Here is a 27,963-nt window from a genome sequence, read left to right as displayed (position 1 = left end):
TCCCTCCCAAAAAATTATTTAAATTTCTATGTAATTTGGCTTATCAGAACTATAACTTAGTTAGTTGTGTTAATGACGTCACTTTAGCGAATTTTGCAGAGCATGGTATATTTTATTTGTGTGGAATGGGATTTGAGCAGTTCTCATGAGAGGTTCTTATTAAGTTTATGTTCTGATGCTTTTTTCAAAATATAACTATGATACAGTAGAAACAACTTCAGTTACTATGGTGTTATGGAAGATAAAATGAATTGTTAAGCCTTTTACCGAATTCTAACGGTTGGAAGGTATTGTACAGACCTTTCTCCGGAAGGAGCTTCAATTTACATTTATTTTTCAATTCATTCAGAGTAATTTGAAGACAGACCATAAGTTACCTATTTGCTAGATAGAAGTCCTACTTTACTTCCGCAGAAATAGCTCATTAAATGGGATCAACCAAACAGTCAGTTCAGCTGTCTTCCGAAAACCTACCGCAGATCATAAAATTATTTATTTGACCCGAACTACAAGACATAAATACAAATATGGCTGTTTTCCAAATTCCATAACCAAAAATATTACAAAATTTCTTATGTGTAGCATAACAAACAAACAGCCACCCAAATGCGGCAGACGTTCTTACCTTGCGAAAGTCGCCGAGTACTTTTTATGGTGCATTACAAAAAAGTTTCCAGCAATTGACCCACTTCTATGGCGGTACACAGAAAGCAGTGTTTGAAAACAATTATAATTGCGCACTTCAAAACGCAAATATTTATGGTCAAGTAGCACAATTAGAGCCGCTTACACTTACACTTGTGGTAGTTGGAATATTTTTTTTCGGAAAATAAAAAAAAGAAACGCGAAGTTTACAACGGTAGACACTTATGCGCAATTGTATTTCAATTTCAAGTTGTTTTTGTGTACTTTAAGCACTTCAAAATCAAAAGCAAATATATTTTCAAAACTTTTTTTTTTGCTACACTTTAGATTGAGATAATTTATTGATCATTATTATTTATTGCCGAAAATTCATGTACAACCGCAGGCACTTAAGAAGATTTGTTTGCGAAATTTACTAATTTGAATTATTTGTTTTTGCATTTCAACACAGACATATGTATGAGCATATGTATTTACTTATGCGCTCATCAATTGCTGAATTTCTACACTTGACTGCACAAATTGCTTCTGGCACTTGTTGTTGTTGGCTGCAGTCACATACCAATTACTTCAATTGAGAATGATTTCTGCTTTTGCTATTTTTAAACACAATAATTAATTAAACAAATAATTGCTTGAATAATAAAGTATTTTAAGACGCGGCTTGTGTGCTGGACGCGCAGTTTAAATGCCGCTAAAGTCTTAATTTCTAAGCATTTGAACTTTGCACGATTCGAAACGATTAATTTTCATTTATTTATTAGTTTTTGCTCATATTGCAATAACAAAAAAAAAACACTCGCACGAAATATCCTACACGAAACTGACGCGCATTTCTTCAATCGATTCGTTAATTTCGTAATTTCAGTCTTTCGTCAAGACAACACCAACACGAACTGTCTTAGCAACACGTGCGCCACACTCAACAGTTGGTTGCCTACTGAAGCGCGTCCGTCGTCCGTAACTGACTAGCGCTGTCAGCATTTGAATACAATATAGCGACTGCCTGCACCGCCTTCGTCACTGCAGAGTCACCGGCTTTCGTCGTACCCACAATGTAGAATTCTTACGTACCCGAATATCGGTAGGCTTGTCTGTACGCTCGTATTTACGTTGATCTCGTTACGTAGTGCTTCTTGGTTGTGTGGCGTTTGTTTTTGACTTTTTGCTTGCGATCTACTCGCCTCGATCGCATTGTGCACCGTCTGCTTTCGTCTGGTTTCCCATTTGTTTGTTGTTCTTGGTGTTCTTTGCACTTCGTGCCGGCTGTCCGTTCCACAATGTGTGTTGAAGTATGTGTGTCCATTGTTTGCTTATGATCTTGAGTAATTGTTTTTGTTTGTCTTTTCGATTTTATCGCAATTCAATACTTTCTTTGCAATATTTGGTTCGACGGCTGCTTTTTTGTCTTACCAGGCAGTTTTTGGATAGACGCTATGATCGGGAACATTGCTATGATCGGAAACAGTTGAAAATCTCAAGAAGAAATAATAAGAAGGTCGAGAGTGAAGTTGAAGATTTGTATCCTATAAGAGATCTTGGGAACTAGGCGTTATGTATAAAATATTCCATAATATTGGACATCTCGAAAATACAAAATTGATTAATGATCTCCAAATGACTGTTTTTAAAATATAATATTATAACTATTAATAAGTCGAAATCCCTTAAGATAATACAGGTAAGATCTTGGAAACACATAGAAGTATAATCGCCACCTCTAATAAAGACTATCATGACTTTATCAGCAGATCACGAAAGCAACTGTTCTTTCAAGTATACTATTCGATGAGTGAGAGAGATATAGGCAATGTACTCCTTATAATTAAAGATTTCTTTGGTTGTGATCTGAAATAAGATCAGTCGGGAAGTCTGTAGATGTACAATAGGATAGGATTCACCAGGGACTATCATTGAAGATCAGATCAGTCAGACCAACAAGTTATATTTCCCAGATAGCTATCAACCACTCTTCAGCGCAACCAGCAACACCGACTATAGCGTCCCCTTGAATTAACTCTTCAAAACGATTAAGCGGTAAAGTGTTTTGGAATTATTGTGTTAGTAAGGCACTTCAACTATCCGAAAGTGTTGTCTTTGGTAAATCTATGGTTTTGTGGTTAGTAAGAATGAGGATTATTTTATTTTTCTGCGCTTATGTCAACAAAACCGACTGCTATACTGGGGCCAGTGTGCCGTTAATGACTCCAGCAGGGGATCTGCGCTGCCTACTTGCTAGTGCTGATCGATTATTTTGTTTTTCTTTTACGAATTGCGGAATGTAAACAAACACCACAGGCCACATGTGCTGAACTGTGGCATGCAGCAAAGGCGCTAAAGGCCATAATGATGGCACAATAACGTGGAAGAAATGGTAAAACAACAACAGCAAGAACATATATGTGTGTCGATACATGTGGGAGAACAACCGTTGAATAGGTTCCACAATTGTTTGTGAATGAATAGAGTTGAAATACATATGTGTATGTGTTGCTGGCAACATGTTGATAGCGAGCAGCTGCGTCAACATGTTGTGAAAAGCGTAGAAGTTGCTTAGACAGTCTAGAATTGTATTTTAAACACATTTTACTTGCTAACTGTCCTAATGTGCATAATTGATAATTACTTAATTCACTTTTTAATTAGAAAATTCTTAAAATTCCTTCTAATATTTTTCCCACATAACTTTCACCGCAAACATGTGCAACACAATCTTCCAGACGCATTTAACCTTTTAGTCATTAGAAATTGAAACAATTTTCTTAAATAAGTCAACAAAGGATTAATTTGTATGCCAGACAATGAATTACGTCGACCAGACAGCGCGCTAACACATACACACAAACATTGATATGGTAAATCTAGCGTCATAAGTATATGGGAATGTCTGTATTTGTATTTATTTACTTGGGCGTGCGCCAGATGTTTGCCGCTGATCAGCAACACACTGAACTCAACTGAACCAGAAACCCATACATACTTACATACGAGTATGAGTACGGTCTACACGCAGTTCAATGAGTAAACAAAATTTAAATGGAATTCTCAATAAGTCATCATACTCGCGCAACGAAAACAAATATTGTATGGAAAATATGGAAAAATAAATAAAAAATAGTTCGAAATTAAGAATATACATTGCGCATCACAACAATAGGCGAGTGAGGTGCCTTATTGATTGTCGAACTGATCGCTGATCGAAACTGTCAGTTGAGTTGATGGAAGACGTTAGCGAGTTCTTTGACATCTACGACTTGTTAAGTCGATCGCTGTTGGACAGCGCGGGTGTGGTTGAACAGCGGATGTATAGTAATCCTTCTTCGTTCATTGCTTCGTAATTTGTGAAAAAAAATCGGAGCAAGTGCTGGGGAAGTGAATGTATAATACTGCAGAGCATATGAAAAACGATCAGTAAGGTAATACTAGCTCATTGATTACTAATAATTGTAATTTTATGGAGTAATGAGAGTAATCATTGTAAATACTTTCTCCTAATTCAGTTAAAACAATATAGGTTGATGGAAATTGGTTAAACTTTCATTATCTGAATGTTTTAGTTTTTAAAAATTGGTAATGGTAATGGCAACAGTAATGATTACTCGTATTGGTAATTTTATTGTTCGTGGTTAATGAATGGTATTATAATGGTTTGATTTGACTTAATGTATGTAATTGGGAAAGGATATTGGTATCGTTCTTATGATAATGATTACTGGTATTGGTAATTGTAATGTTCGTGTGTAATGGTATTATAAATGTTTGGTTTCAATTAATCTTATTGGAAGATTAAGTTTGAAGGATATTGATTAAGATCATATGGTAATGTTTACTGGTATTAGTTCTGGTATTGGTAATGCTTTTGGATAATGATATCAAAAACATTTGAATTCGATTATTACTATTAAGAAAGGAATTTGGAAAGATATTGATGTAATGATGTTGACTTATGGTAATGATTACTGTATTTATATTAAGAAAATGTAAATTATCACTTTATTGTATTTTAATAAATCATAATACTAAATTATTTGCCACACTTAACACTCTAGGGTTAATACCCATCACGAATAGCCATAGCTAAACAATCATTTGTCATCCACCAACGACAGATCGAAATGGTTAAAACGACAACAAAAATTAGCCGCACTAAGCCAAATGTAAGCAGCGCCTTCACTCGCATTTCATGGAAATTCGCCAATCGTAAAGCGATGAAGCGTTAAGATAAGATTACGATCGCGCCGAACGAGGATCACTTGCGGCGCGTAACCTAAATACGTTTGTTTCTACGAATTTATTTCGGTTGCAATTGCCAATTGTGGTCACCAAATGCAGCAAGGCGATTGTGGAAGGCTAAGCTGTGCGCTATGTAAGGCAAAATGTCGTGGCTTGAATTTTCCATTTCCATTGAATGTTGTTCTTGCTTTTTACATTTGCTATAGCTTTTGCCATTGTTTTTTATCTCATTTGCATTCATTTGTTTAGTGAGTCGTGATGTTTGTGCGCGTATTTTACTCTCATTGATCAGTTGAAAAAAAAATATCTGAACTGTGTATTTATGGCGAAATCAGCATTAAGCTAAAACACGTGCGCAAATGCGAGTTAAAAATAAGCTGAGGTGAAAAAGGTTGAAGTAAAAGTGTGGTCACAGCTGTGGTGGGAAGTCTCTTTCTATAGGAGAACTGCGATTTTAAGTACCACAAACTGGTGAAAAAGTTCGACCCAACATTTGTCAACTGTAACAACAGTCCTGAAGACACTTATAAACTTTTGACCGGAAATATTTTATCGTATTTTGTCATTACCTATTGATAAGCAATGAAACGTCGGCTCGTATTTGTATCCCGGATTCTTCTGATCGTATCCACTATATGACAATGGTAGGTTATTTTTATACCACTTCCTAAAATTCAATGGGGGTTATTATCAGTTCTCTAGTTGCTCGAAAATTGATTTAAAAGGATCATATTCCTATGATGAGTATTTTAGGGCTTTATACTCTATACTACTATACCACGTCACTGTTGACTGTAATAACTTCGAAGTCGTAGATAATTTCCTATACCTGGGAACCAGCATCAACAACACCAACAATGTCAGCCTCGAAATCCAGCGCAGAATAACTCTTGCCAACAGGAGCTACTTTGGACTGAGTAGGCAATTGAAAAGTAAAGTCCTCTCTCGACGAACCAAAACCAAACTCTACAAGTCGCTTATCATTCCCGTCCTAATTTATGGTGCAGAAGCTTGGAAGATGTCAACATCAGGTGAGACGACTCTAGGAGTTTTCGAAAGGAAAATTTTATGGAAGATTTATGGTCCTCAGAACATTGGCAACGGCGAATACCGCAGACGATGGAACGATGAGCTGTACGAGTTATAAATATGACGACATTGACATAGTTCAGCGAATAAAAAGACAGTGGCTACGCTGGCTAGGTCATGTTGTCCGAATGGACGAAAACACTCCAGCTCTGAAAGTGTTCGATGCAGTACCCGTCGGAGGAAGCCGAGGAAGGGGAAGGTCTCCACTCCGTTGGAGGGAGCAAGTGGAGAGCGACCTGGTTACACTTAGAATCTCCAACTGGCACCGAAGGAAAGAGAGGAGTGGCGCGCTCTCATCGATTCGGCTATAACCGGCTAAACGGTTCAACGCCAATTACATACATATTCTGGAATGCCCAGTCTTATATCAGATATACATACAACCTTTAGAAAGCCCAATATATCATATACTTTTTATATTTTAAGTTAGAAAGAGTTTCAAAACTAAAATTTTTAAACTAAAAAATATTATACACAAGTCTGAAGAGAAGTCCAAAAATTATATTAAACTATAAGCAACTAGTGTTTGAAATAGTTTGTTTACATCATTACAAGCGTAAATTAAGGCTAATACAGAGACAGCCGAGTTTACATAGAAATTAATAGCACACACATGGAAAGTGAAGTATGTAGATATAAACGTAAAATTCAATCGTAAATGTTTATAGACTCAGTGCCACATAACCCACAAACTAGGAAGAAGAAAGAAAAAAAAACGAAAGACATGGAAAATATAAATATTTTTATAATTTTGAGTTCATAGATGAAGTTCTGTTTTGTTTATATGTGAAGCAAAGAAAAATAAAAAAAAACGATAAAAAACACGAAAAACACGAAAAATCGTGTACTAACACTGAAGAAAAGTAAATGAAGGCTGTACTTTATGGCTTAATTTTCAAAAATTTTGTAATGACTGCATGCATTATAGGGATATTTAGTAAATAAAAATAGTTTTTGAGCTTTTACTGGTATGTACAATTTTATGTAATACAGAATTACATCAAGTGAAAGAAATACGAAATATTTTTACATGAAAAATCTGGGTAAATTTTATGTTTATTTTTTATTCTGCCTTCTTTAGGTCCTACGGAAACTGTATTTATGTATGTATATTCGTTCCTGAGTTACCAAAACTTCACTCAAATTGCAGTTTACTTCAAATATTTCATTGAATTTAATTATGTGTATTGAAAGCTTTCTTGCATATTCAAAGGAATTATATTTTACTGTGCTTGATTCTTCATGAAATAAATATTAAAATTTCCCATAACCAAAATTTCGTTGCAACAAAATCTAAAAACAAATGCTTGATAGTTAGTCGATATGCAGGCAACATTCAAATAAATAAGTAAATATGGCAACGCTGTTAATTGATGCTTGAGTATTTCCACATATTGCTATACTAATATGTTTCTTTGGCTCTAAAGCAAACGCTAACTAACTTTTACGCATATTCCTGCAAGTGACAACCCAACAATTTGTCATATTGAGCATATATGTATACTTCCATTTACATTCACACTCTGCATATGCAACATGTCACAGTTACACTACTCTAACAGCTCGGCACAAATCAAATTAAGAGCAACGAATTTCAATATTCATGAAATTTCGTGAAACCCCCTTTGACAAGGCGCAGATGTAGCTAAATGAAATTTAATACCAATTCATGGAGTACTTATGCATGTCAAAGGCTCGGTTGCTGGAGTGTAAGATTTTTTTGTGTAGAGAAAATTGCTCAAAATTTGTAGAAGCTTTGATGATTAAGCTTTGATGGAGTATTTTAAATACTAACTGAAAATGTCTAAATTGCAATTGGTTGAAATATTGAAAATTTATTTTTTATAAAAACAAATGAAAGGTTTAGTTAATGAATAAGTGAAAGCTCACGATAGAGCTTTAACAAGTTTTAGTCTAAAGTAATGATCAGTAGAGTATTTTAAAAAGAGTATATAAAATGTTGGCTACATATTTTCAAAATATATTTTTAGTGAAAGCACATGAAAGCTTATTCAGCAGGTGAAAGCTCCTCTAAAAGCTTTAAAATGTTCTAGAGAGAATATGAAAATAGTATTTTTTTGTTCGTGTGTTTGAGGCAAAATCTGCATTTGAATGCTGAGATATTTCAAAAATTTTAAACCGTGTGATTTAGTTAAAAATCATTCAATATCCTCTAGTTTATGTTGTAGATTTTAATATTCCAAAAATTCATATTTTTAGATTTAAAAGTTTAAATTTTTGTTACCAAAATGATATTATATTTCTTCTATTATCCCAAATCAGTTTCTAAATTGCTTACATTAGCTATAGTTCACTACTAAATGACGCTTTACTCCAGCGCGCCTGCAAAAAGCCAAACAGCTAACCAGCCAACTCAACTCAATTGTATTGAGTGAACTCATTCTTCGCGCGCATTGAGCATAATTTCCAACGCGGTGCACAGAAGAGTAATCACCTTTGTAATGTCGCGTAATTTATGCAAATCGAGCGACTCCCCCAGGAAGGGCGCAGCGCGAACCACAGGACTGCTTATTTGAATTGCATTCAGGCGACAGTTCAACGGTAAATTATGGGGCACGACGTCTGAAGACGTTGGACTTGATTTAGCGATAGATATTAGGGTGGTGTGATAAAAAGGGAAATGCATTACTGAAATACAACAACTTCATTGTATGTGTGCATCTGTTGTTGTAGTGTTGCGGAATTGATTGGCGCAAAAGTTGCAAGCAACCGCGAATGCAACTACCGCGACCTTTTTGCCGTCTGGGTCGTTGCACAGCAGTTGCCGTTATGCAGAAAATGTCTACAAATGAGCGACGATTTACAATTGGCTTGGCTACGCAAAATGCCAACGCGCATAGCTCCCCTGAGTGGGTGAGCGGATATAGGGTGTGCTACCACAGAGTATAAATATGGAAGTATGTATTTTGGTATAAATGTGTCTCGTTGAGTTTTTAATGACCAAAGTCAAGTTGAAGTTTCACTTGCGCGCAGGTTAATTTAGAATTTATTGGTGCTAAAGTCGTACGCCGCACAGCTGGTGCGCCCGCCTCAGCGTGTGTAAGTGAGCGTGTGAGCCGAGCGATTGTGCCGTTTATGAGAAAAGTTTACGGCAAAATTTATAGGTGTGAAAATTAATTGTAGGCATCGTGCCAAGCCGATTAGGGGATTTAAAGTTGCCTCTTTTACGGTGCAGAGATGCAAGGAGAGGGGTGTAGCTTATTAGAGTTGTAGATAAATATTTTGAAAGTACGTGAATGAAAGCAGTAAGGGAATTTATGCTTATTCATTGAAGGCTGGAAAATAGTCACGTGGGAAATTCAAATCAAGACGTTGGAAAGAAAATATAGTGGCTTAGCTCCTAATAACCAATCGAATGTATTACCACAGCGAATAGTTCAAGGTTTTGCCTGATCCCGAATTTAATAAAGATTACTTCCAAATTGTGATCACAGTCTTATAAGAATGAAAAAAAGTCGCTTGATAACAAATCACATGATGTTGCATCATATGACATAAAATTAAGCAAGGTATTGTCAGATCACGAATTTAAAAAATTCCGATCATCCTCATGTACGAAATCATGTGATGTGGGATCATATGATGAAACATCACGTGATAATTTATTATCTCTTTTTAGGTATTTGAAGCATAATTAGTGATTTTTAGCAGCGGTCGGTTAGTTTTATTAATAACTGATCTTATATCACATGATGATGTCTACTTATTACCAAAGAGTCGATAGCCTCTAATCTACCTACTTTGATCCACCAAACCAAGACTATAAAAATTACCCTAGTGGTGAGCAAGAAATTAAGTTCAAAGCTTAGGCTTATTGAAGGACTCCTATTATCTCACAATATTAAATACAAAATTCAAAAATGTTTCCAAATAATGTAACGAAAATAGCTTAATTCCTGCGCCAATCAAAATAAAAATTCTTCACAAAAAAAAAAATCAAAATTACTGTGAATTGAATTTAAAATTGTCTTGCGTCAGAAACGCATGCGCAGCATAAAATTAGCTGTCGCTCAGTAAAAATTAACTCGCCTAACTCAATTTCAGCGATTGTCACACACGTACACTGTGTGACGCCCACTCAACACACATAGCGACACACATTGAGTGGCCTACGTGCAGAATAAATAGTTGTTCTCTGCTGCAGCTTCTTGCTGAAAAATAAAAAGTCAGCGAAGTGTGGCTGCTGCTTAACTAATTTGCCAAATTTCAAGTTGGCAATTTTATTTTTTGTTCTTCCATTTCACTACAGATTTTTTATATTTTTTGTGAATGCAAGAATTTTTGAACGCACACATCTATATAAAGTAAGTTTTTTGCTTTCCACTCATGTCACGTTCGTTTCTCAAATTTTCTCTTCACGTTTATTATACGACATGCCGCACTTTCTGGGCGTTGTGCATTGTGTAAGCATACATAGCTATATAGCGCACTTTTAGGCGCCACACAACGTTCGCCAGTTGCTCGCACACAGTTTGCAAGTGTTGCGAGTTGGCATGCGGCGATTCTCATTGCTTATGCAAAGCGTCAACTCGACAAAAGTTGAAATAAATTTTTATTTCATAGACTTGCTGCAGACGCAGTGCAGTCTAGCGCACGGGTGCGGAGCGGGGTGGGTAAGAGGTGTTAACTTTTCTATCTTTTTTTGTATATTTTCATTTGTATGTGCAAGTTATAATGCGATTTTGCATTTCGACAATGAACTTGAGCTCAATTTGGGTGTAAATGTGGTTGCGCTTTTTGAGTTGGACCGAGAATTTGATATTTTTCGCTTAAAATATTCACAAAATTATTTTTAAAATATTTATATTTTAGCATATTTATTGTATTATTATGTAATTCTAGTTTCATTGTCTATGCTGATCCTTAGAGAAATAAAATCTTTTCATAACTGGTGTTCTAGTGAGAGTCTCATCATAGATTCAAAAAATTTGCTCAAATTATTATACATATATTAAAATTCAAATCGATATTATACTTGTCTTCGAAAATTTTGAAAATCCTTAACTTGGAACTTAACTTAGCACTTGACTTAGAACTTAACTTAGAGAATAACTTAGAATTTAATTTATAACTTCACTAAAATCGAAAATCTAGAACTCTTACTTATAACATAACTAAGTTCTTAACATAGAACTTGACTTAGAACTTAACTTAGAGCACAACTTAGAATTTTACTTATAACTTCACTAAAATCGAAAATCTAGAACTTTTACTTTTAAAATAACTTAATGCTTAACTTTGAACTTAACTTAGAACTTAACATAGAACTTAGCTTAGAGCACAACTTAGATTTTATCTTATAATTTCACTAAAATGGATAATCTAGAACTTTTACTTTTAACATAACTTAGTGCTTAACTTTGAACTTAACTTAGAACTTAACATAGAACCTAATTTAGAACTTAAGTTAGGGGACAACTTATAACTTAAATTATAACTTCACTCTAGGATTCTAGAAATTTTAGAACTCTTACTTATAACATAGCTTAGTACTTAACATAAAACTTAACTTAGAACTTATCTTAAAACTCTAACATCAAGTTTCAACATCTCAACCAATTTAAAGCCAATTACTTCACGGTCAATGTTCGCCAACTTTTCCACTCAGTGCACACACTGGGCGCTCTCGCAATCGCTCCCACTCACCTAACTGTCTATGTCACTCAAACAAACGCCTAACACATTTAAATAAATTCAATACAATAATAATAAAACTTTTAAATCAAATACGGACGAATACTTGTACTTTGCGCCGTCACTAAGGAGAAGTAGAACAACAACAACTCTAACTTCCTGCTCTAACTCCTTAGAATTGTACCGTTAGTTTGTTTTTTTTTCTCGCTGGCAACCTTTCCTCTTGAGTGCTCAGCACGGCTAATGCAAACACGGCAAGTTTTTAATAAAGTTTTGAAACAAAACTTGCACAGAAGTTGACAAAAAGCGCAAAAGAAAGGCGAAAAAACAAAAAGAACCAACATTGCTAGAAAAGAAAATGCAAAGCGAACGAGCGTGGAAATAAAACAAATTTTATATGCGCCACAGCCAACACTTTTTCTAATGAGTGGTTTCATCAAATGCACGCCAAGTGGAACAAAGCAAAGTAAAGCGAAGCGGAGTTGAGTTGAGTGGAGTGAAGCGCACGAAAGTATGCCTCCCGCCTCGCGCATGTAGTGAAAAATCAGCGAAATGTAAAAGTGCTCAAAGTCAAGTCTACCAGCGGCGTGTGCAAATTTTTCCAGTTCGCAAACGTTTTTTCACTAGCCGCGCAGTAGTCTTGCGCTATTCAAATGTTGATTTAAGCAAAAGTTTGCGTTGCAAGCGCAGTACGTTAGGGAGATTTGTGCGCTTGTGTGCGTCTTTTATTTTATTTATATTTCCATTTTGCGCTACACCGAAGTGGTAACTAAGCAAAGCTAGAAAAGTTGTAAGAGGATTTTGATTCATTTTACGTGTCTTTGAACTTCAATAGGCAAATGGTTGACAGATTCGGTGCCTAGGGAACCTAGACTGTGTGACACGTTTTGTGTTGTATATAAAGAAAATTGTGATGCATGGTAGGGACGGGTGTGTTATGGGCGAGTAGTTGGTAAAATGTGCGTTTTTAGAAACAGAGCTTTGAGGTTTGAATGAGGATCGTATGCAATATCATCCAAATACTCATATGTCTCCTAAAATATATAGGGATTCAATTAATAGCATGACAATGTGATATAAAAATATATTTCAAACTGACTGAAATTTCGGCAAAAATGTTTTAAATTCCATTTTTCTTTCTAAAACCATATGATCATCCGTCATATGATGTTCCATCACATGATGCTTCATCCCATGATATCATATTGAGCATCTCGGTGGCTAATTTGTATTTGAATCACATCTTGAGTAATTTTATCACAAAATCGCATGACTTTTCATCACATGGTATAGTGTCACATGACATTTAATCAACAAATTTCTTAATAAAATTTAATTTTAACAAATCATATCCTATCCAATAGCATGACTTTCAATCACATGATGTTTTACAAAGTTGCGTCAAATCAAGTGTTGAATTTGTCTTATTAATTGAAGTATTTATATATGAATAATCAGAAAAATTCATAGTCAAGTGACTATAAGTCATATGATGTTGCATCATATTAGACTAACTCACTTTGAATCTTATGACAAGTATTATATCGGACCATTTGCTGCAAAAAAAGACATGATTTTAAACCACATTTCATCTCATGATCTTAAAATGGAGCATGAACTGAAAAAATTTAGGCTAGCTTAGTGGTATAGCTGGAAACAAATGTTTAATATTGACTTAGTTGTACTGCATAAAGTCACATGACTTTAAATCACGCGATATCTCTTAACATAAAATCACATCATTTCATGAATTTATTATACTTCTAAATTTCTCTCTGCTGCATTAAATAAAATCCCATGAGTTTATATCATATGACCTGCCATTATCAACATTTGGTAACACATGATATCTCCATATCTTGTGATTTTGTATCATATGATATCACATTATTAATAAAAGCTTCGATTTTCGTGGAGATTTTGTCAAATTTGATATTTTAACTCGTGATTACCTGTCATTAATCATAATCATAAATATCGCATATCATACTACTCTAAATCATATGATTTGTATCCAGTCCTTTTATATTTGATCCAACCAACTCAACTCATGTAAAATTAAATATTTCATTTTCTGCATTTTCTCATTTTCTGCACTCACCAACTTAAAGCGCCAACTGCTTATGAAATAACTGCATTCGGACGTCACATTTGTAAGCTTTTTTATTTTAGTTTCCACTTTAATTTAATATTTTTCGCTAGTAAATTTCTACCTTCATTCACTGAGTTGCGGGCAAACAGTTTGTCATTAATACGATTTCCCTTAACTCCGATGCTGACATGCTTGCAACCGCTTTGCAGAAGGATATGTGGCATCACCAGTCATTCTGGTTGTCGTGGCTTTTCAACACGTCGCATTGCGTTACAGCGTCACTTCTAGACGTGGAAAAAGACAAATCCACATGCATGGCGGTAGAGACATACTTATATGAGTATGTACAAATACAAGTGACGGAAATAAATGGAGTTAGTGTAGTGTAGTGTGTGTGTGCGTGAGAAGTAAAGTCAAGTTCTGAATGTGTCTGCCGCCGAATTTCGACGGAAAGTTATACCCTGCACGCATTTCTGTGGGGTTTTTATAAGTAATTAATATTTATTGCATAAAATCGAGGTATACTTTTAGGCGCTCAATCAGTATAATTTACATTTTTGGTGAGAACTAATTTTTAACAGGATTTTCTTTTAAAAACGAATATTATAACGCTATTTCTATATATTCAAACTTCAGTCTACTTAACTTTTTATGGGTATACGAAAACATCCAACGAGTTTTGTTCACTGTACCGCAAACTAGTGCCTCTACAACAAACGTCGCTATCTAACGGGGGTTGAAAAGATATGGCGAAAATGAAATATTTTCACGTTTTGTGCCGCGACTTTTGTATGTGCGAAAAACAATTAACGAGTTTTCTATTACGCGGCAGTTGCTTCTATTTTAAACACACTTCCATACTCATATACATATATACATACACACACATATGTATAGAAGTGTGTGCAAGTGATATCAGCGTTAGCCATGGATGAGTCAGACGAGTGTAATGCGTTTGTTGTTGGAGGTGTGACAAGCACTCTTGAGGGAAAAGTGCACTTCCACACACGTTTACCTGCGCATTTGGCGGTTGTCGGTTGTCTAAAGTTTTAGACACTCGCGCTTAAAGCCTTTAGGTGTGTTACGTGAGTTTTGTTTTTGTATATATATTTTTTAAATGTTGTTGCACTCAAATTACATTGAAAACTTTGCAGCATAATTAGCGAGTTAAGCGAAATAGTGGCATATGATGTATGCAATTAATTACGGAATTTGGAAAATTATAATTTAACGAGGAAATTTGAGTGATTTTCTAAGAGTTGTCTAATTGAATATTTTATTTTGTATATTAAATAATTTAAGTGGCATTATTTGAATTATTTTGAGACTAATTTCTATTATTTAAAGTGCGATTTGTATTTTTTGGCTGCCTCAGGAGTAGTAGTAGTAATTCTACTATAAGAACATAATTGGTTTTAAAGTTATGACCATGAAACATAAATATTTTGTATCAATAATAAATTATTTATTTTTATTCAAACTCACCATTTGTTGCTGTGTTTTCGGCTTTTTCACCAAATCGGGCACTTTAAATGACGTCACCGCCTCAATAACCTCCGCGAGTAGCAGGCCATCGCGACAATCCGCTGACAAATCGGTGACTTTCTTTTTGGATTTGGCACGTTCGAGATAATAGTTGGCCCAGTCGGTGTAAATCTGTAAAAAGAGAAGGTAAAATTCAGAATTTGTAGTAAAAAAGCTGAAAATTCGAGAAATTTCATATGAAAAGGGTGAATAATAAATGCTCATTGTTATTTGACTTTAGGAAAATATCGTATCCTTAATTATAAAGTCTTCCTCGATAAGAGATAAAGAGTTTCCTTATGATCCACATCTATTCACATTTGTAATATCAAACAAGTAAGAAAGGGATAAGTTCGGGTGTCACCGAACATTTTATACTCTCGTAATTTATTTTTTTAATTTTATTAATATAACAAACAATTTGACCCACATATTCGGCATATATGTATATGGTATAGAGTCCATTGAAAGTTGGAAACCCTAATATTTGTTATATGGGAGTTAGGGAAGTAATGTCCCGATTTCACACATTTTTGGCACGGAGGTATATTATTAGAAAAAATATATTTGAATTTCTTCAGAGACTTACCTATATTTTCGGTAAAAAATTTGTTAGGAGCACTGAGGTCCTCATATTCGATATATAGGGTCTTGACAACTTTTGGACCGATTTCGACGATTTTTAGAGTGGCGATGCCACTCTTTAAATGCAGTATTTTTGCAAAATTCTGTTCCGATATCTTCACTAGTGCTTAATTTATATGTATATTGTAAAGTAAACGATTCAGATCGACTTCAAAGTTCTGGTATAAGGGAAGTAGGCGTGGTTGTGAAACGATTTGGAGTATTTTCACAACATATAATTGAAGTAGTTTCGGAGATATGGTTTTTGACCCATAAGTGAGCGGAACCACAACCATTTAAAGTTTTGTATACCATTTTGAGTGTAGCTATTCTGTAGCATCTTTATAATGAGATTTAAGGCTTCTGGTGGTTTTACTTACTGAATTAAAGCATTTTTAGTAGTTTTCAATATAACCTTAGTATGGAAGGTGGGCGTGTTTATAATCCGATTTCCTCTATTTTTGAACTGTATAAGGTAGTAGCTTTAGTAGTTGACGAGATATGTACAAAAACTTAGTAGGGGCGGGGCCACGCCCACTTCGCCAAAAAAAAATACATACACATAGCACAGTTCGATACTTCATACCAAATTTTACTTTAATAGCTCAATTTATGGCTTAGTTATAGCTCTTTATCTAGTTTCGGTTTCAACATTTTGTCGGCGTGGCAGTAGACCGATTAATCCCATCTTCGTACTTAACTTGTCACCATGATCATTTTGTTATATGTAACCCTATGGCTAACTCGTTTAGTTTTAGGACTTACAACCAACCGTTTTGTGAAAAAGACTCATATAAAGCGTTAAGTGAGCCATTACAAAGGATAAAATTCAAATTATGTCAAGAGAAACAGAAATAAATTGTTTTATCAAATTCATGAATATAGAAATAGTATAATATTAATAGAATAAGTAACCGAGTAAGTTAAAATCCCTATTTAAGTACACTCCTACGCTCTTTTAGTCGAGTTTGAATATACATATGTATATAGTATATATATAACTAGATTTCATAAGATGCCGAACTATACACCAAAAACACCAAAACTTGTAGCCGGAAGTATGTCATTTGGCTCTACTAAGTATACAAATACAAATGTAATGAGCAAATGTGTTGAATGTCAGCGCATTACGCATACGCCCTGGTGACCAAACAAGCAAGCAGGCAAGGAAACACTATCTTAACCCTCTAGTGCATATGCCTGCCTACAGACGGGGTGTTTTCAAAATCAGATATAAAATATTTCTTTTAATATTAAAATTCGGATTTTTTTTCAAAAGAACGCTTAAAGTTCAACTTACGTAATGGTTTTTTCAGATTGGCAATACTACTTCTAGTTTTGACGTACTGTCAATTTGAAGTGACAGATTAGCACTTTCCCGCCAATTTAATTATTTTTGCAATCAACACAATTTTCTGAACAACAAGAAATATAAATTCTTGTGTCGTTTCAAGTTGAAAAAAATACTTACGGGTGTGGAATTTTGTGCTCTTTATGATAGTGTTCGATTTATAATAAAAAAACTAATAGCAGGTGAGTAAATTCGAAAATATTGCATTGCGCTGCCTACCTTTTTCAAGTAAAATGAAATATTTGTGATACAATTGAAAATTTTTCTTATTTTATTATTGAATAATAATCAGATATGTCGCGTTATTCTAAGACCCATATGACGGATGAAGAAATTCGACAATATTTCGAAGAGTCGCAATTGGTAACTGATACTTCCGACAATGAATGCGATTTTGATAGTGACGATTCTGATATGGATCCAACCTACTCACTACCGGAAAATGATACGATCATTGATGCAATGCTAAACTCCTCAGAAATGATGCGAAACGCAATCGAATGCAGTTTGAATGTGACAGACTTTGAAGAAAATGCTGAAATAATTGAGCTGCCACCGATTCCTCCATTGCCTGTTTGTGACGTTACTTCTAGTGTATTCTTACCGTCGACAGTGACACGTTCTGTGCACAAAGCATTAGAATCGCAAGAAAAAATCGGAGTCCTACCAGCTGCAAGTGATTTGAGAAACGATATGAGTGCGATAAGATCGATTCTTTGGAAGAAGAAAAAACTTCAGCTGAGTGTTGCAGATTTGGCTTTTCAAGGCCAGGACATGCCGGATTTTTTAAAATGTTTAAAAACACCTTACGACTGCTTTGCATATTTTGTGACCGAAGACTTTCTGAAGGTAATTTCTAATATATAACAGTTTATTAAATTTTTAATAAAAATTTTGCAGGCAATAGCCTTACAGATGAACTTGTATGCCAAGCAAAAAGATATATCTTCAAAGTTTTGTATCGATCACCAAGAGCTGCGTAAGTTTTTGGGAATATTGTTGTTTACGTCTGTTTATCGCTTTCCTAACAGTCGCTCATATTGGGGACAATACGGATTAGATCCGATACGTTTATCCATGACATGCAATCGATTTGAAGAAATTAGAAACCACTTGCATTTCAATAATGATGCGTCTCGTATAGAGAAAGGTCAACCTGGTTATGACCTCTTGTATAAAATAAGGCCGCTAGTAAAACATTTCAACCAACGTTTTTCTTCAGTTCCAATGCGGCAGAGACTTTGCGTTGATGAGCAAATGTGTGCCACGAAAATGAGTGGAAACCCAGTGAGGCAATATATGCCAGCAAAACCTCACAAATGGGGAGCGAAACTATTCGTGATTTGCGATTCCTTTGGATATTCGTATTCCTTTGAAGTTTATTGTGGCGCCGGCGATAACAAAATTTTGCCAAATTGTCCAGATCTTGGTGCTGCATCCAATGTTGTAGTTAGGTTGTCACAAGTCATACCAAACAATGCCAATCATATTATTTACTTTGACAACTTTTATACCTCATTGGGATTGCTATTATATATGAGAAGTCGCGGAATTCACAGTTTAGGTACAGTGCGAGGAAATCGAGTACCAAATATAAAACTTTCCACAGACGCAGAGCTGCAATCAAAAAAAGTAGCACGTGGGTATAATGAAGAATACGTGGGAAGTGTTTTTGGAGTAGACATAAGCAGCGTTTTGTGGTACGACACAAGAGCAGTTCGTCTGTTATCCACCTACGTAGGAACAGATGCAATTGTACATAATGAAAGTTCATATTCCTTAAAGGCAAATCGTTGGGATCGAAAATTGAAACAAAATGTTGAGGTGGATTGTCCAGCTATTGTGAAAGAATACAACCAGCATATGGGTGGTGTGGATTTGGTTGACGGATTGATTGGTCGATACCACATAAAAATGAAAACCAGAAAATGGACAAATAAATTATTTTACCACATGCTGGACGTGAGTATGGTGAATGCATATTGTCTTTATAACCGACTAAATAAGGACGTCCTAAAGTGTAAACTTCCTGACTTCAGATCAGAAGTGGCAGAAACACTTTGTTTGATTGGTTCGACAAAACCTGTAAAACGTGGTCGTCCATCGTCTTTAACACCTCCACCAAAAGCTAAAAAGACGTATCACCTATCAGAAAATATAAGATACGATCAAATAGGACACTGGTGTAAGTTTTTGGACCGCTCAGGCAAAAAAATGTGCAAATTTCGTGGATGCAAATCAGAAACTCAGGCATTTTGCATTAAATGTAAAATTAATTTATGCAATTCAACGGCAAAAGATTGTTTTTTCAAATATCACAATAAAGAAGAAATGAAAACATAAATTTATATGAACATTTTAATGCATAGGTCCGCCTTGAGGATTACCTTATTTTACCTGTAAAAGGTACACAAATTGACAAATCGAAAAACTAACATCAGATTCGTCTTCACAGACCTGAATATAGTCTAATATAAAAATCACAGTCGAAACAAAAATTCATGCATTAGAGGGTTATGCAAAATTGGCAAAGTGGCAACATGATATACGTCGTTCCAGTGATGTTATCATAATTATTGGCAAAGGACTTTTGTAATTTCCGCACACCAACGCACTGAGATTTCATTTTGGCTAACGGGCGACCAAGGACTGATGATGTAACAAATGCAATTACTTGAAGATACATACATAAATGTATGTATGTATTTAGTGTGACTTTGTGAATGTGCTTAGCTTATATATGTATGTAAACTTATAATAAAAGGCACAAAACTTATTGCATTTGTAGTACAAAAAAAAAAACAACAAAAGAAATTATAATTAAAATTAGAAAGCTCTTGTTACTAGTTTTCGAGCACGACACAAGCATTTCGCCAGCTTTGACACAGCTGTTGGCTATAAAATATTATGTAATTGAAATTGGTGAAATAAGACATGCATTTGAAATAAAGAATCACTGGAATGTAGAAAATTTTTGCAAAAATAAAATTCCTTGCTTACGAAATATGAAATTTTTGCATGAAGAAGAATGGCTTTTAACAAAAATTTGTAAATTTCTCAAATATTTTCCGGAAAATGCATTTGTATTTGCTGAAAAATTGTATATTGCAATAAAATCTGTATTAGCTATGCTCTATTTCAATTGTGCATTGTTGCAGCAAAACAATTAGCAAATGCTCTATGCACAGATTACTGCTTTTGTATATGCTTTGTGGCGCTGACAATGGCATTTGTATCATATTTCCTTTAGAAATAGAAAATTTGTGTTATGAATAAACATAAAAATGCAAATTTTTGCTGCAACTATGCAAGAAAACTAATTTCGAGCACCTGCTGCGTTGTTGTTTTATGGATTATGGCAGGGAAAATATGAAGAAGGATGAAAGAGAATTGGTTGCTTCAAAAAGTCACATTTTCTATGTATCAGTTTTTTTAAAGGAATGCGTGCAGCACAAAAATATTTTATATTTAATAATAGTAGTTTTATGGACAACTCAATAGACAGTGGGATAAGATTGTAGTTTTTATTAGATACATAAAAAATCTCATGAAAATGTCGAAGAGAAAGTAAGTTAAGTCTTTCAGTTCGAAATTTGCCTAAAAAGTCGCATCCTTTTTATATGATCTGAAAAAGTAGACTCTGAAGATGAAGAAAAAGTAAGCTTTTCAGAACCTTTCAAAATTATTGAATTCTTGGAGTGATCTACACCTGAACTACAATAAGAAGCCAAAGCTTTCTAAAGCTTTCTATATTATAGAGTAAGCGAAGCGCTCTACAAGCTTTGAAAAAATAAATCAAAAATAAGCTTTCAAAAGCTTTATAAATTGTTGAGTAAGTTAAGCTTTAGATAACTTTCTGAAACATTAAGTCTTTTATTTCTGTAAAAATATTATCTAAAAAGGCCAAAAATTAAATTTACAAAAGCTTTAAAAATTGGTGAAAAATTTAGCGTTATACACACCCTGAAGAACAAGAAAATTAATAAGCTTTCAAAAGCTTTATAATTTATAAAATAAGCTAAGCGCTCTCCGAACCCTGACGAGAAGAAAAATAAAAGAGAAACATTCAAAAGCCTTTTAAATTATTGAGAAAGTTAAGCGTAGTTCCAGAAGAAACTCATAAAACTCCATTAAAAAGGAAGAAACTTCAAAGTAAAATCGAGAGATATAATGTTCAACCGACTTCCTCAAGCAATCCACTGTGCCACATTCATGCCTAGCAATAACCAAGATACAAAGAATACAAAACTCGCAACTGCAACAAGACAACACAAGCTAACTAGCAAAGAATATGGCAATATGGCCTGAAGTTGACTACAATAAAATTGAGAATGTATGATGATGGCGGTGATGATGCTAACTGCATTGCCGCCAGTAACTGTTACTGACACAAGACTAAAGTAAGTGGAGGTATCCATAAAGCGGCAGAGAACTATGTAACAATGGCGCTCTTGGCAAGAAATAGTTCGGCGGGCGTTGGACGAACGGTGTGCGGTGTGCGGCAATAAAAGCCTAAGAATTCCAAGTGCAGGCAGGCTGCCTATTTAGCAGGCAGGCCTGATAAACTTGACTTTCAAAAGGATAAAGAGCATGTGAAGTGACAGGCCTTTCAATTTAAATCCAACTGGAAATATGCAAGTGAAGCTTACATAAAAATGAGAGTGTGTGTGTGTGTGAGCATTCCTTAGCGATGTGCATTCCTTAGCTATGTGCATTCTTTTATTATGCCTGTATTGTTTACTATAGCACAGCATAGCATAACGAAGCATAGCGTAACATAGGCATTAGTTGTAGCATGCAGTCGTATAGTTATGCGCTCTCATTCGGTTGCCAATGGCAACAAATGTTTGAAAATACATGATGTGTGGAAAATTTTATGGAAAATCCAAGCAAAAGAATGCAAAGGAATATTTATTTGTGTGTGAAAAAAACATAAATAAAACAGAGTAGATAGAAAATAAAGTGGATTTAAGAAGAGTTAGCAGTAGATATACTTAGTAATATTAAATTCAAAAATAAAATATTTTTTTTCAAGAATATTAGTTACAGAAATAAGTGACTTCATGTATAAAAAAAACTATTTTTCTCTATTCTCTATTTTTTTTTTTTTATATGTGAATCCTTCTTTAAAACAACTTGAGGTGAAAAAAAAATTTAAACTACTATATTAGTGATACAAAATAAATTCTTAATTTTAATTAACTACAAACCTTCAAGTAGTCAGCGCCCAAAAGTGCAGCAACATCGTCGCTGGAGCCTTGTACGCTTACGCAACGGCCCAACATGTTTATTTTTTTTATATTTTTTTGTAATAAAATAAAGTTTTTTTTACATTTTGTGAAACATATTCAGAACTTTCGGCAATTTTTTAAATATATAATGTTTTCTAGTAACACACAAAGGCACATTTTCCTGAATTAATAAACAAAATACCAAACTAAGTAATATTTTCCTAAAAGTATGCAAAGAAATTTAATACGCGTGTAAACAGTTACAACATATTTTATAAAAAAAAAACTAATGGTCTTCATTAAAAAAAATGTAAAAATAACCCCTTAACATTCTAAAATAAAGCACGAGTATTAAACCAGCCCTTTTAGCACTTTGCGCCTAAAAGTATGCTACAGTGCTCACACCATGTTATGAACCTACTTAATTCGCACACAATTCACACCCAAGCTAATTTGCATTCAAGCTTATTTTACAAATGTCCACGCCTAATTGTTTTACAAAGCCTAAAAGTAGGCTATAACTAGCGACATAACAATAAATGTTAATGGGCGAAATTAGCATATCCTGTTATCGCAATGAGTGCAAAAAGCAGTCGAAGCATGTGAGTATTATCTCCATTACAATTATAGCGAAAATATTATTTCAATAAAAACCGAATAACAGGCTAGGCGCTTAAAAGTGTGCATTAACAATAAATATTACATTGAGTGCCTGCTTCCTTGTGAGTGAGGCATCTGAGTTAAGCACTTGGCATAAATATTAAAGTTTTATGTAAAAAACATTAAACAAATTGTGTGTGCGTGGGTGAAGTATTGTGTAGAGGTTGGCGGCAGTCTTATCAACGCCAAACAGCCACGCCTAACGCACGGAAGTCAGCACAACCCTTTCGACTAGCATTGAGTAGAAACGTGAGCCAATTCGCCTAAACCATAAAGGTTATACGGCCACTTGCTGCGCTTACCGCTGGCATTTGTATGAATTTGTTCCTTATATATTGCATACTTCCGGGCGTTTGGAATGACACACGCCCACCACGGAGATACATAATTGCAAATGAAAGTTTAAAGCAGCATAAAAGAAATTGGCTACTAAGCCACTGCTACTCGTCAATGTAGCACGTGTTGCCGGTCACTTTTTTGAGGGGGTGGCTTGCTGCGCCGAAAATTATGCATAACCAGCAGACAACAGGTTATTGGGCGAAATCGCTTTGCCGCTTGCCGCTGACACTTGCACATTAGTTTGTCTTGGTAGGCGAGCACTCGGTTACACCCTTGTCAACGGCTTTTGACAGCTAAAAGTAGGCTTGGCGCTGTGGAGTTTGGAATACATCTTTCAGGTTAGTTAAATTCATTGAAGTGCTGAATTCCGGTATTTGGTGGTGGTGTTTCACTACCGATAAGAGCATCACGTTGCATACACGCTGTGCCAAATCAACTAAAAAAACAGAAACGCAAAATCAATTTTCGAAATTTCTTGCTTCATCTGCATGTGCGCGCCTAAAGGTATGCAGCTGTGATAATAATGGGCAACCGCAGTGGCAGTATTATTCGCAATGGCAAATATGGGGATAAAAACAAAAACGTCGGTGATATGTAGTGAAATTTATGCAAAATACCGAGATGATTTGCAAAATACATGAAATGGGTAGCGCTTGTCGGAAGTGATACTTGTCGAATTTGTGGCACATATACCAATGATACAAATATATGCGTGTGTTTTGGGGGAGTTAAACGTTTGGGGGTTGCTTGCCACAAGTGTTGAAGTGAAACAAATTGCTGACGCCATCGAAGTATTTTAAAGATTTTAGAGACTGATACGCCGGCAATGACATGTACGATATGAGTGAGGTTGTAAAAAATTACTACGCAATCAATAAATGCGCGCTGGTACTTGTGGGGGGTGAGATAGATATATTTGAAGTAGAAGATGGAAGCATAGGAAAGAATTGTATTGGTGAAATGCCTAAATTTGTTTTAAAGCACTAGAAGGCAAAGAGAGTTCTCTAGATTTGTCAAAACTAAACACGCGACCTATTATGTACATATATAAAGTATTTTAAAGAATGATGTACAACTTCATCTGGTAAATTTATATTTAAATGCTTAACTGTTTGGATAACAATTGTTGCGTCATTCTGTTAAAAGAGTCTGCGGGCGTCAAGCACCATCATTTTTCAACAGTTTTTCTTTATGCAAATGTAATAAGTAAGATTGAAAAACAAATATAAATAGACAATTTCTATTTTTGTAGTCTACATTCAGGAGCATTTGAATTTTTGTGTTGTATACTAATATTTTTGCTCCGTTGCTTTTCGTTATTGTATACCACAAATTCTAAATTAAATATATTTAAATTAGAATATGTATTGTTGCTAGAATTGCCTGTCAATTTCAAGTATTAAGGAAGCACAAATAATAGAAGAGAGAGCTCCTAGAGAGCTCTTGGTTGTCAATAAATACTCAAGGGGAGATAATGTATGCAATGTGGGAACCAAAGCTTATCATATACTAGGATTATATATTCGCTCTTCAGGAAGAAAGACAATTTTGAGTCTTTGAATGTACTGTATGATAGAGCGAACTAAAGTTGAACGATAATAATAGAATCTTGTGTCGTAGTGTCAAAAGTGGTCTCAATAAAGGTGGGAATTACTCCTCTAATTTACTAGTACACACATATGTATTTACTAACTATAATTAACTAACAAAAACTACCGCAATTGGCAAATCCAATTTTAGTTTGACATACCGAATCACAAATACCACAAAATGACATGTCACGAAAGACTCTTTGTCAATACAACTTGATTGAGAAGAGTAGAAATGACATTGTAATCACACTTTACTCTCAACGAACTAACTTTTCCAATTTTTCCAGAAACAAAGTTTTTCTATCCATTTAAACGCCAAAAATTCCACTCACTCTCGCTCACCAACCAATGCAAGTACAACAATATCAATGAAAAGTGAGCAGGCAAAAAGAAAGAAAAAATGAGTTGAACAGCGCTCATCTCATAATTCACCGACGAATAAAGTTATTTCATTTCGACTTTTATTTATTTTGTTTTGCTGCCGCTTTTCCGCCTAATTTTTATTTTTATTTATACTTCTATTTTTATTTTTTAGACTATTTACTTGTTCGTCACACTTCGCTTTTGGGTGGGTGCGTTGCTCATCGTTCTCATTGCTCGTTAGACACACTTTTGCGTTGGTCAACTTGCCAACGCGATGATGTTGTTGATGACTTGATGACGTTTTGGCCTAAATTTGTTTGCGTTGTTTCATGTCATTTCAACAGCGACCGCAGAATGTGTAATTAATTTTCGCTTTTAATTGGCCGGTTGTGAAATGACCGGAAAGTGAGAGTTGGCGTTGGAATATGTTTATTGCCGTTTGTCGAATGTTTTCAAAAAGATTTTGTGGTTTTTAGTAGTATTTTATGCGGCAATGTTGCGTTGAAAGAATATTGTGAGGTGTGGGAATTGCTCAGAAATAATCTGTTGTTGAAAAAGAAACTGTTTTTCCAAGGTATCTACCAAGGGTTCTTTTATGAATAATACAATAAATGTAAAATGAAGGGTTTAATAGGTTTTTTTGCGTAAAAAATGGCTTATTTTCAATATTTTTTTTCGATGTAAAAAATTATTTATTCAATTCAAATCTTTTTGCTGTCTTATAGATACATTTTTAAAGAATAATTTCAGAAATTAAAAAAAAAAATTGAAACTCCTCCATTGTGACGTCATTTCCGGTGACCCCTCCGAAAAAAGGTGCGTCCGCGTTGTCAGCATAACTCCAGATTTTTTTTTTTTGAGATTTTGTTATTTTTTAAATAGTTGTAATTGAAAAAAGAAAAACTCCTTCGTTCTAGCTCGAGTAAATTTTATCTCGAAGACCTGTTCAAAATTTTATCAAGATAGGTTGAGTAGTTTTCGAGCAAATTTGACAACCGACTTTGAAAAGACAGTTCTGAGAAAAACGCGTTTAATGTTTTGAGTAACAATAGTTCTTGACTTGGAGCGCACACCTTCCAAAGGCTGTATCTCCGAAACTATTATTCTGATGAAAATTTAGGGTAATATTCTTGAGATGTTGTAGAAATTAATAAGCCAAAAAAACAAAAAAAATCTTTTTTTTTAACCCACGAAACCCATGTAACCCCTTAAGTTCTAAAGCCTTAAATATCTATATTCACAGATCAAGTTCTCTTTCTTTTAATTCCTAAAAATCGCCCAAAAACCACAATAAAGGAATATTTCATCAAAAGTGAGGACTATATAGACCAGAGTTATATAAGGATGCCTGAGAATATCATATTTAATATAATTACAATAACAAATAATAAAAATTGTGACAAAAACAACAAATATTTTTCTAAAAACTCTCATAAAAATAAAGTATTTCCTGTAAAAACCTACTTTTCCTCGAAAAAATTACTATTACCATTTCAAATGAATTAAATAAATAACGACAATCAAATGGCGTCATAAAATGTCATAAAAGCCCAACCAAATTGCTAATATTTGCAATTTCTTATTTGGAGCGCAAAATATTTCAAAAACCACTCAAAAGTGATTCATGGCCACAATTATAAAGGCAGTTAAGCGCCTATAGCAAGCGAGGAGAATAAGCGTAAGAAGGCAGGAAATAAAAGAAAAGCTCCAACAAAAAGGGAAGAAAGCCGCTCGAGAGACGCCAGCCAACATTTAATAATGGCAACTCATCAAATTTTAATGTGACCCACTTACGGGTCAACAAAACTGACAAGCTGCCAAAGAAAATGTAAGAAGATGTTCGCAAGGCAAACAGACTGACAGCTCAGCGCGCGTTGACATACAGTGACAGATATTGTAGCATAAATAGCATAAATATGAATGCGTCGTAATTTCAAATAAGTTGTCTAGGTGTATACCATATATTCTATATGTATTTTATTCTACATGTATCACATATCTATAGTCAATATGTGCGTAAGCACTTTTTCCCAGAATAATATATTCTTCATCTGCATTTATGATCAAAGCACTTGACTTTATGTTCCCACTGTGTCACCTTTTAAGCAAATTGATTTTGGCAAATGCTGCGCTCTCAGCTGAGCTGTCAGAATTTTTCAATATCCTCCTCTATATAGTATACTATAGCTATTGCTGTTGCTTATCAACGCGTAACTTTTGGCATATAAAATTTGTGTGTGTGTGTGTTCTCTGGAATACTCAGGTGTATCATTTCTAATATATATGCTTTTCATTCATCCCTTTTTACTGGCAATTGTTGCCATTTTTTTACGTTACTTCTTTTATGCATCAAGGGAGTCTCATAAAGATATGATAAGAAATGTAATAGAAATTTATGAGTGCAAATAAAATAGTTGTTGTTTGGTTTTTCAAGTGTAACATGGCGAAAGGTGTAAAGCGAGGTGATAAAATGGCAAGTGGAACTCACTGAAGTTACGTTGAGCGTTTACTTTAAGGTGTGAGAATACTGAGTACATTTTATACTTAAGATACAATTACAGGTTA

At 34.6% G+C, this 27,963-nt stretch overlaps 2 protein-coding genes across 8 annotated transcripts in view; one reads left to right on the top strand and one right to left on the bottom strand.

The window, feature by feature from the left end:
- Positions 1-27,963, bottom strand: part of LOC105212050 (protein sickie) — a 333,362-nt gene that overhangs the window by 221,282 nt on the left and 84,117 nt on the right. For 4 of the 6 annotated variants that reach the window (XM_029040072.2, XM_029040074.2, XM_054227850.1 and 1 more), the window contains exon 2: positions 15,200-15,370. In XM_029040072.2, the coding sequence (XP_028895905.2) occupies positions 15,200-15,370 (171 nt within the window). Of the gene's footprint in view, positions 1-15,199; positions 15,371-22,423; positions 22,561-27,963 lie in introns of those variants that run through there. The other 2 variants (XM_029040071.2, XM_029040073.2) reach the window with 1 other exon arrangement.
- LOC128920503 (piggyBac transposable element-derived protein 1-like) lies at positions 17,042-19,583 on the top strand. 2 transcript variants are annotated; one of them, XM_054227853.1, is made up of 2 exons: positions 17,042-17,395; positions 17,506-19,583. In XM_054227853.1, the coding sequence occupies exon 2, from the start codon at positions 18,129-18,131 to the stop codon at positions 19,554-19,556; it is 1,428 nt and encodes a 475-aa protein (XP_054083828.1). In that variant the 5' UTR covers positions 17,042-17,395; positions 17,506-18,128; the 3' UTR covers positions 19,557-19,583. The 2 variants fall into 2 exon arrangements, with proteins under 2 accessions (XP_054083828.1, XP_054083829.1); XM_054227854.1 differs by having other exon boundaries at positions 17,506-18,095.

Source organism: Zeugodacus cucurbitae, chromosome 3, assembly GCF_028554725.1.
Source record: "Zeugodacus cucurbitae isolate PBARC_wt_2022May chromosome 3, idZeuCucr1.2, whole genome shotgun sequence".
In the NCBI taxonomy this organism is placed as follows: domain Eukaryota; kingdom Metazoa; phylum Arthropoda; class Insecta; order Diptera; family Tephritidae; genus Zeugodacus; species Zeugodacus cucurbitae.
The sequence above is the reverse complement of the archived record's forward strand: the minus strand, read 5'-3'. Positions and strand labels throughout refer to the sequence as shown.

Bases quoted from the DNA above. Each gene is read 5' to 3' on its own strand.
- LOC128920503 (XM_054227853.1), top strand. From the start codon at position 18,129: ATGAACTTGTATGCCAAGCAAAAAGATATATCTTCAAAGTTTTGTATC.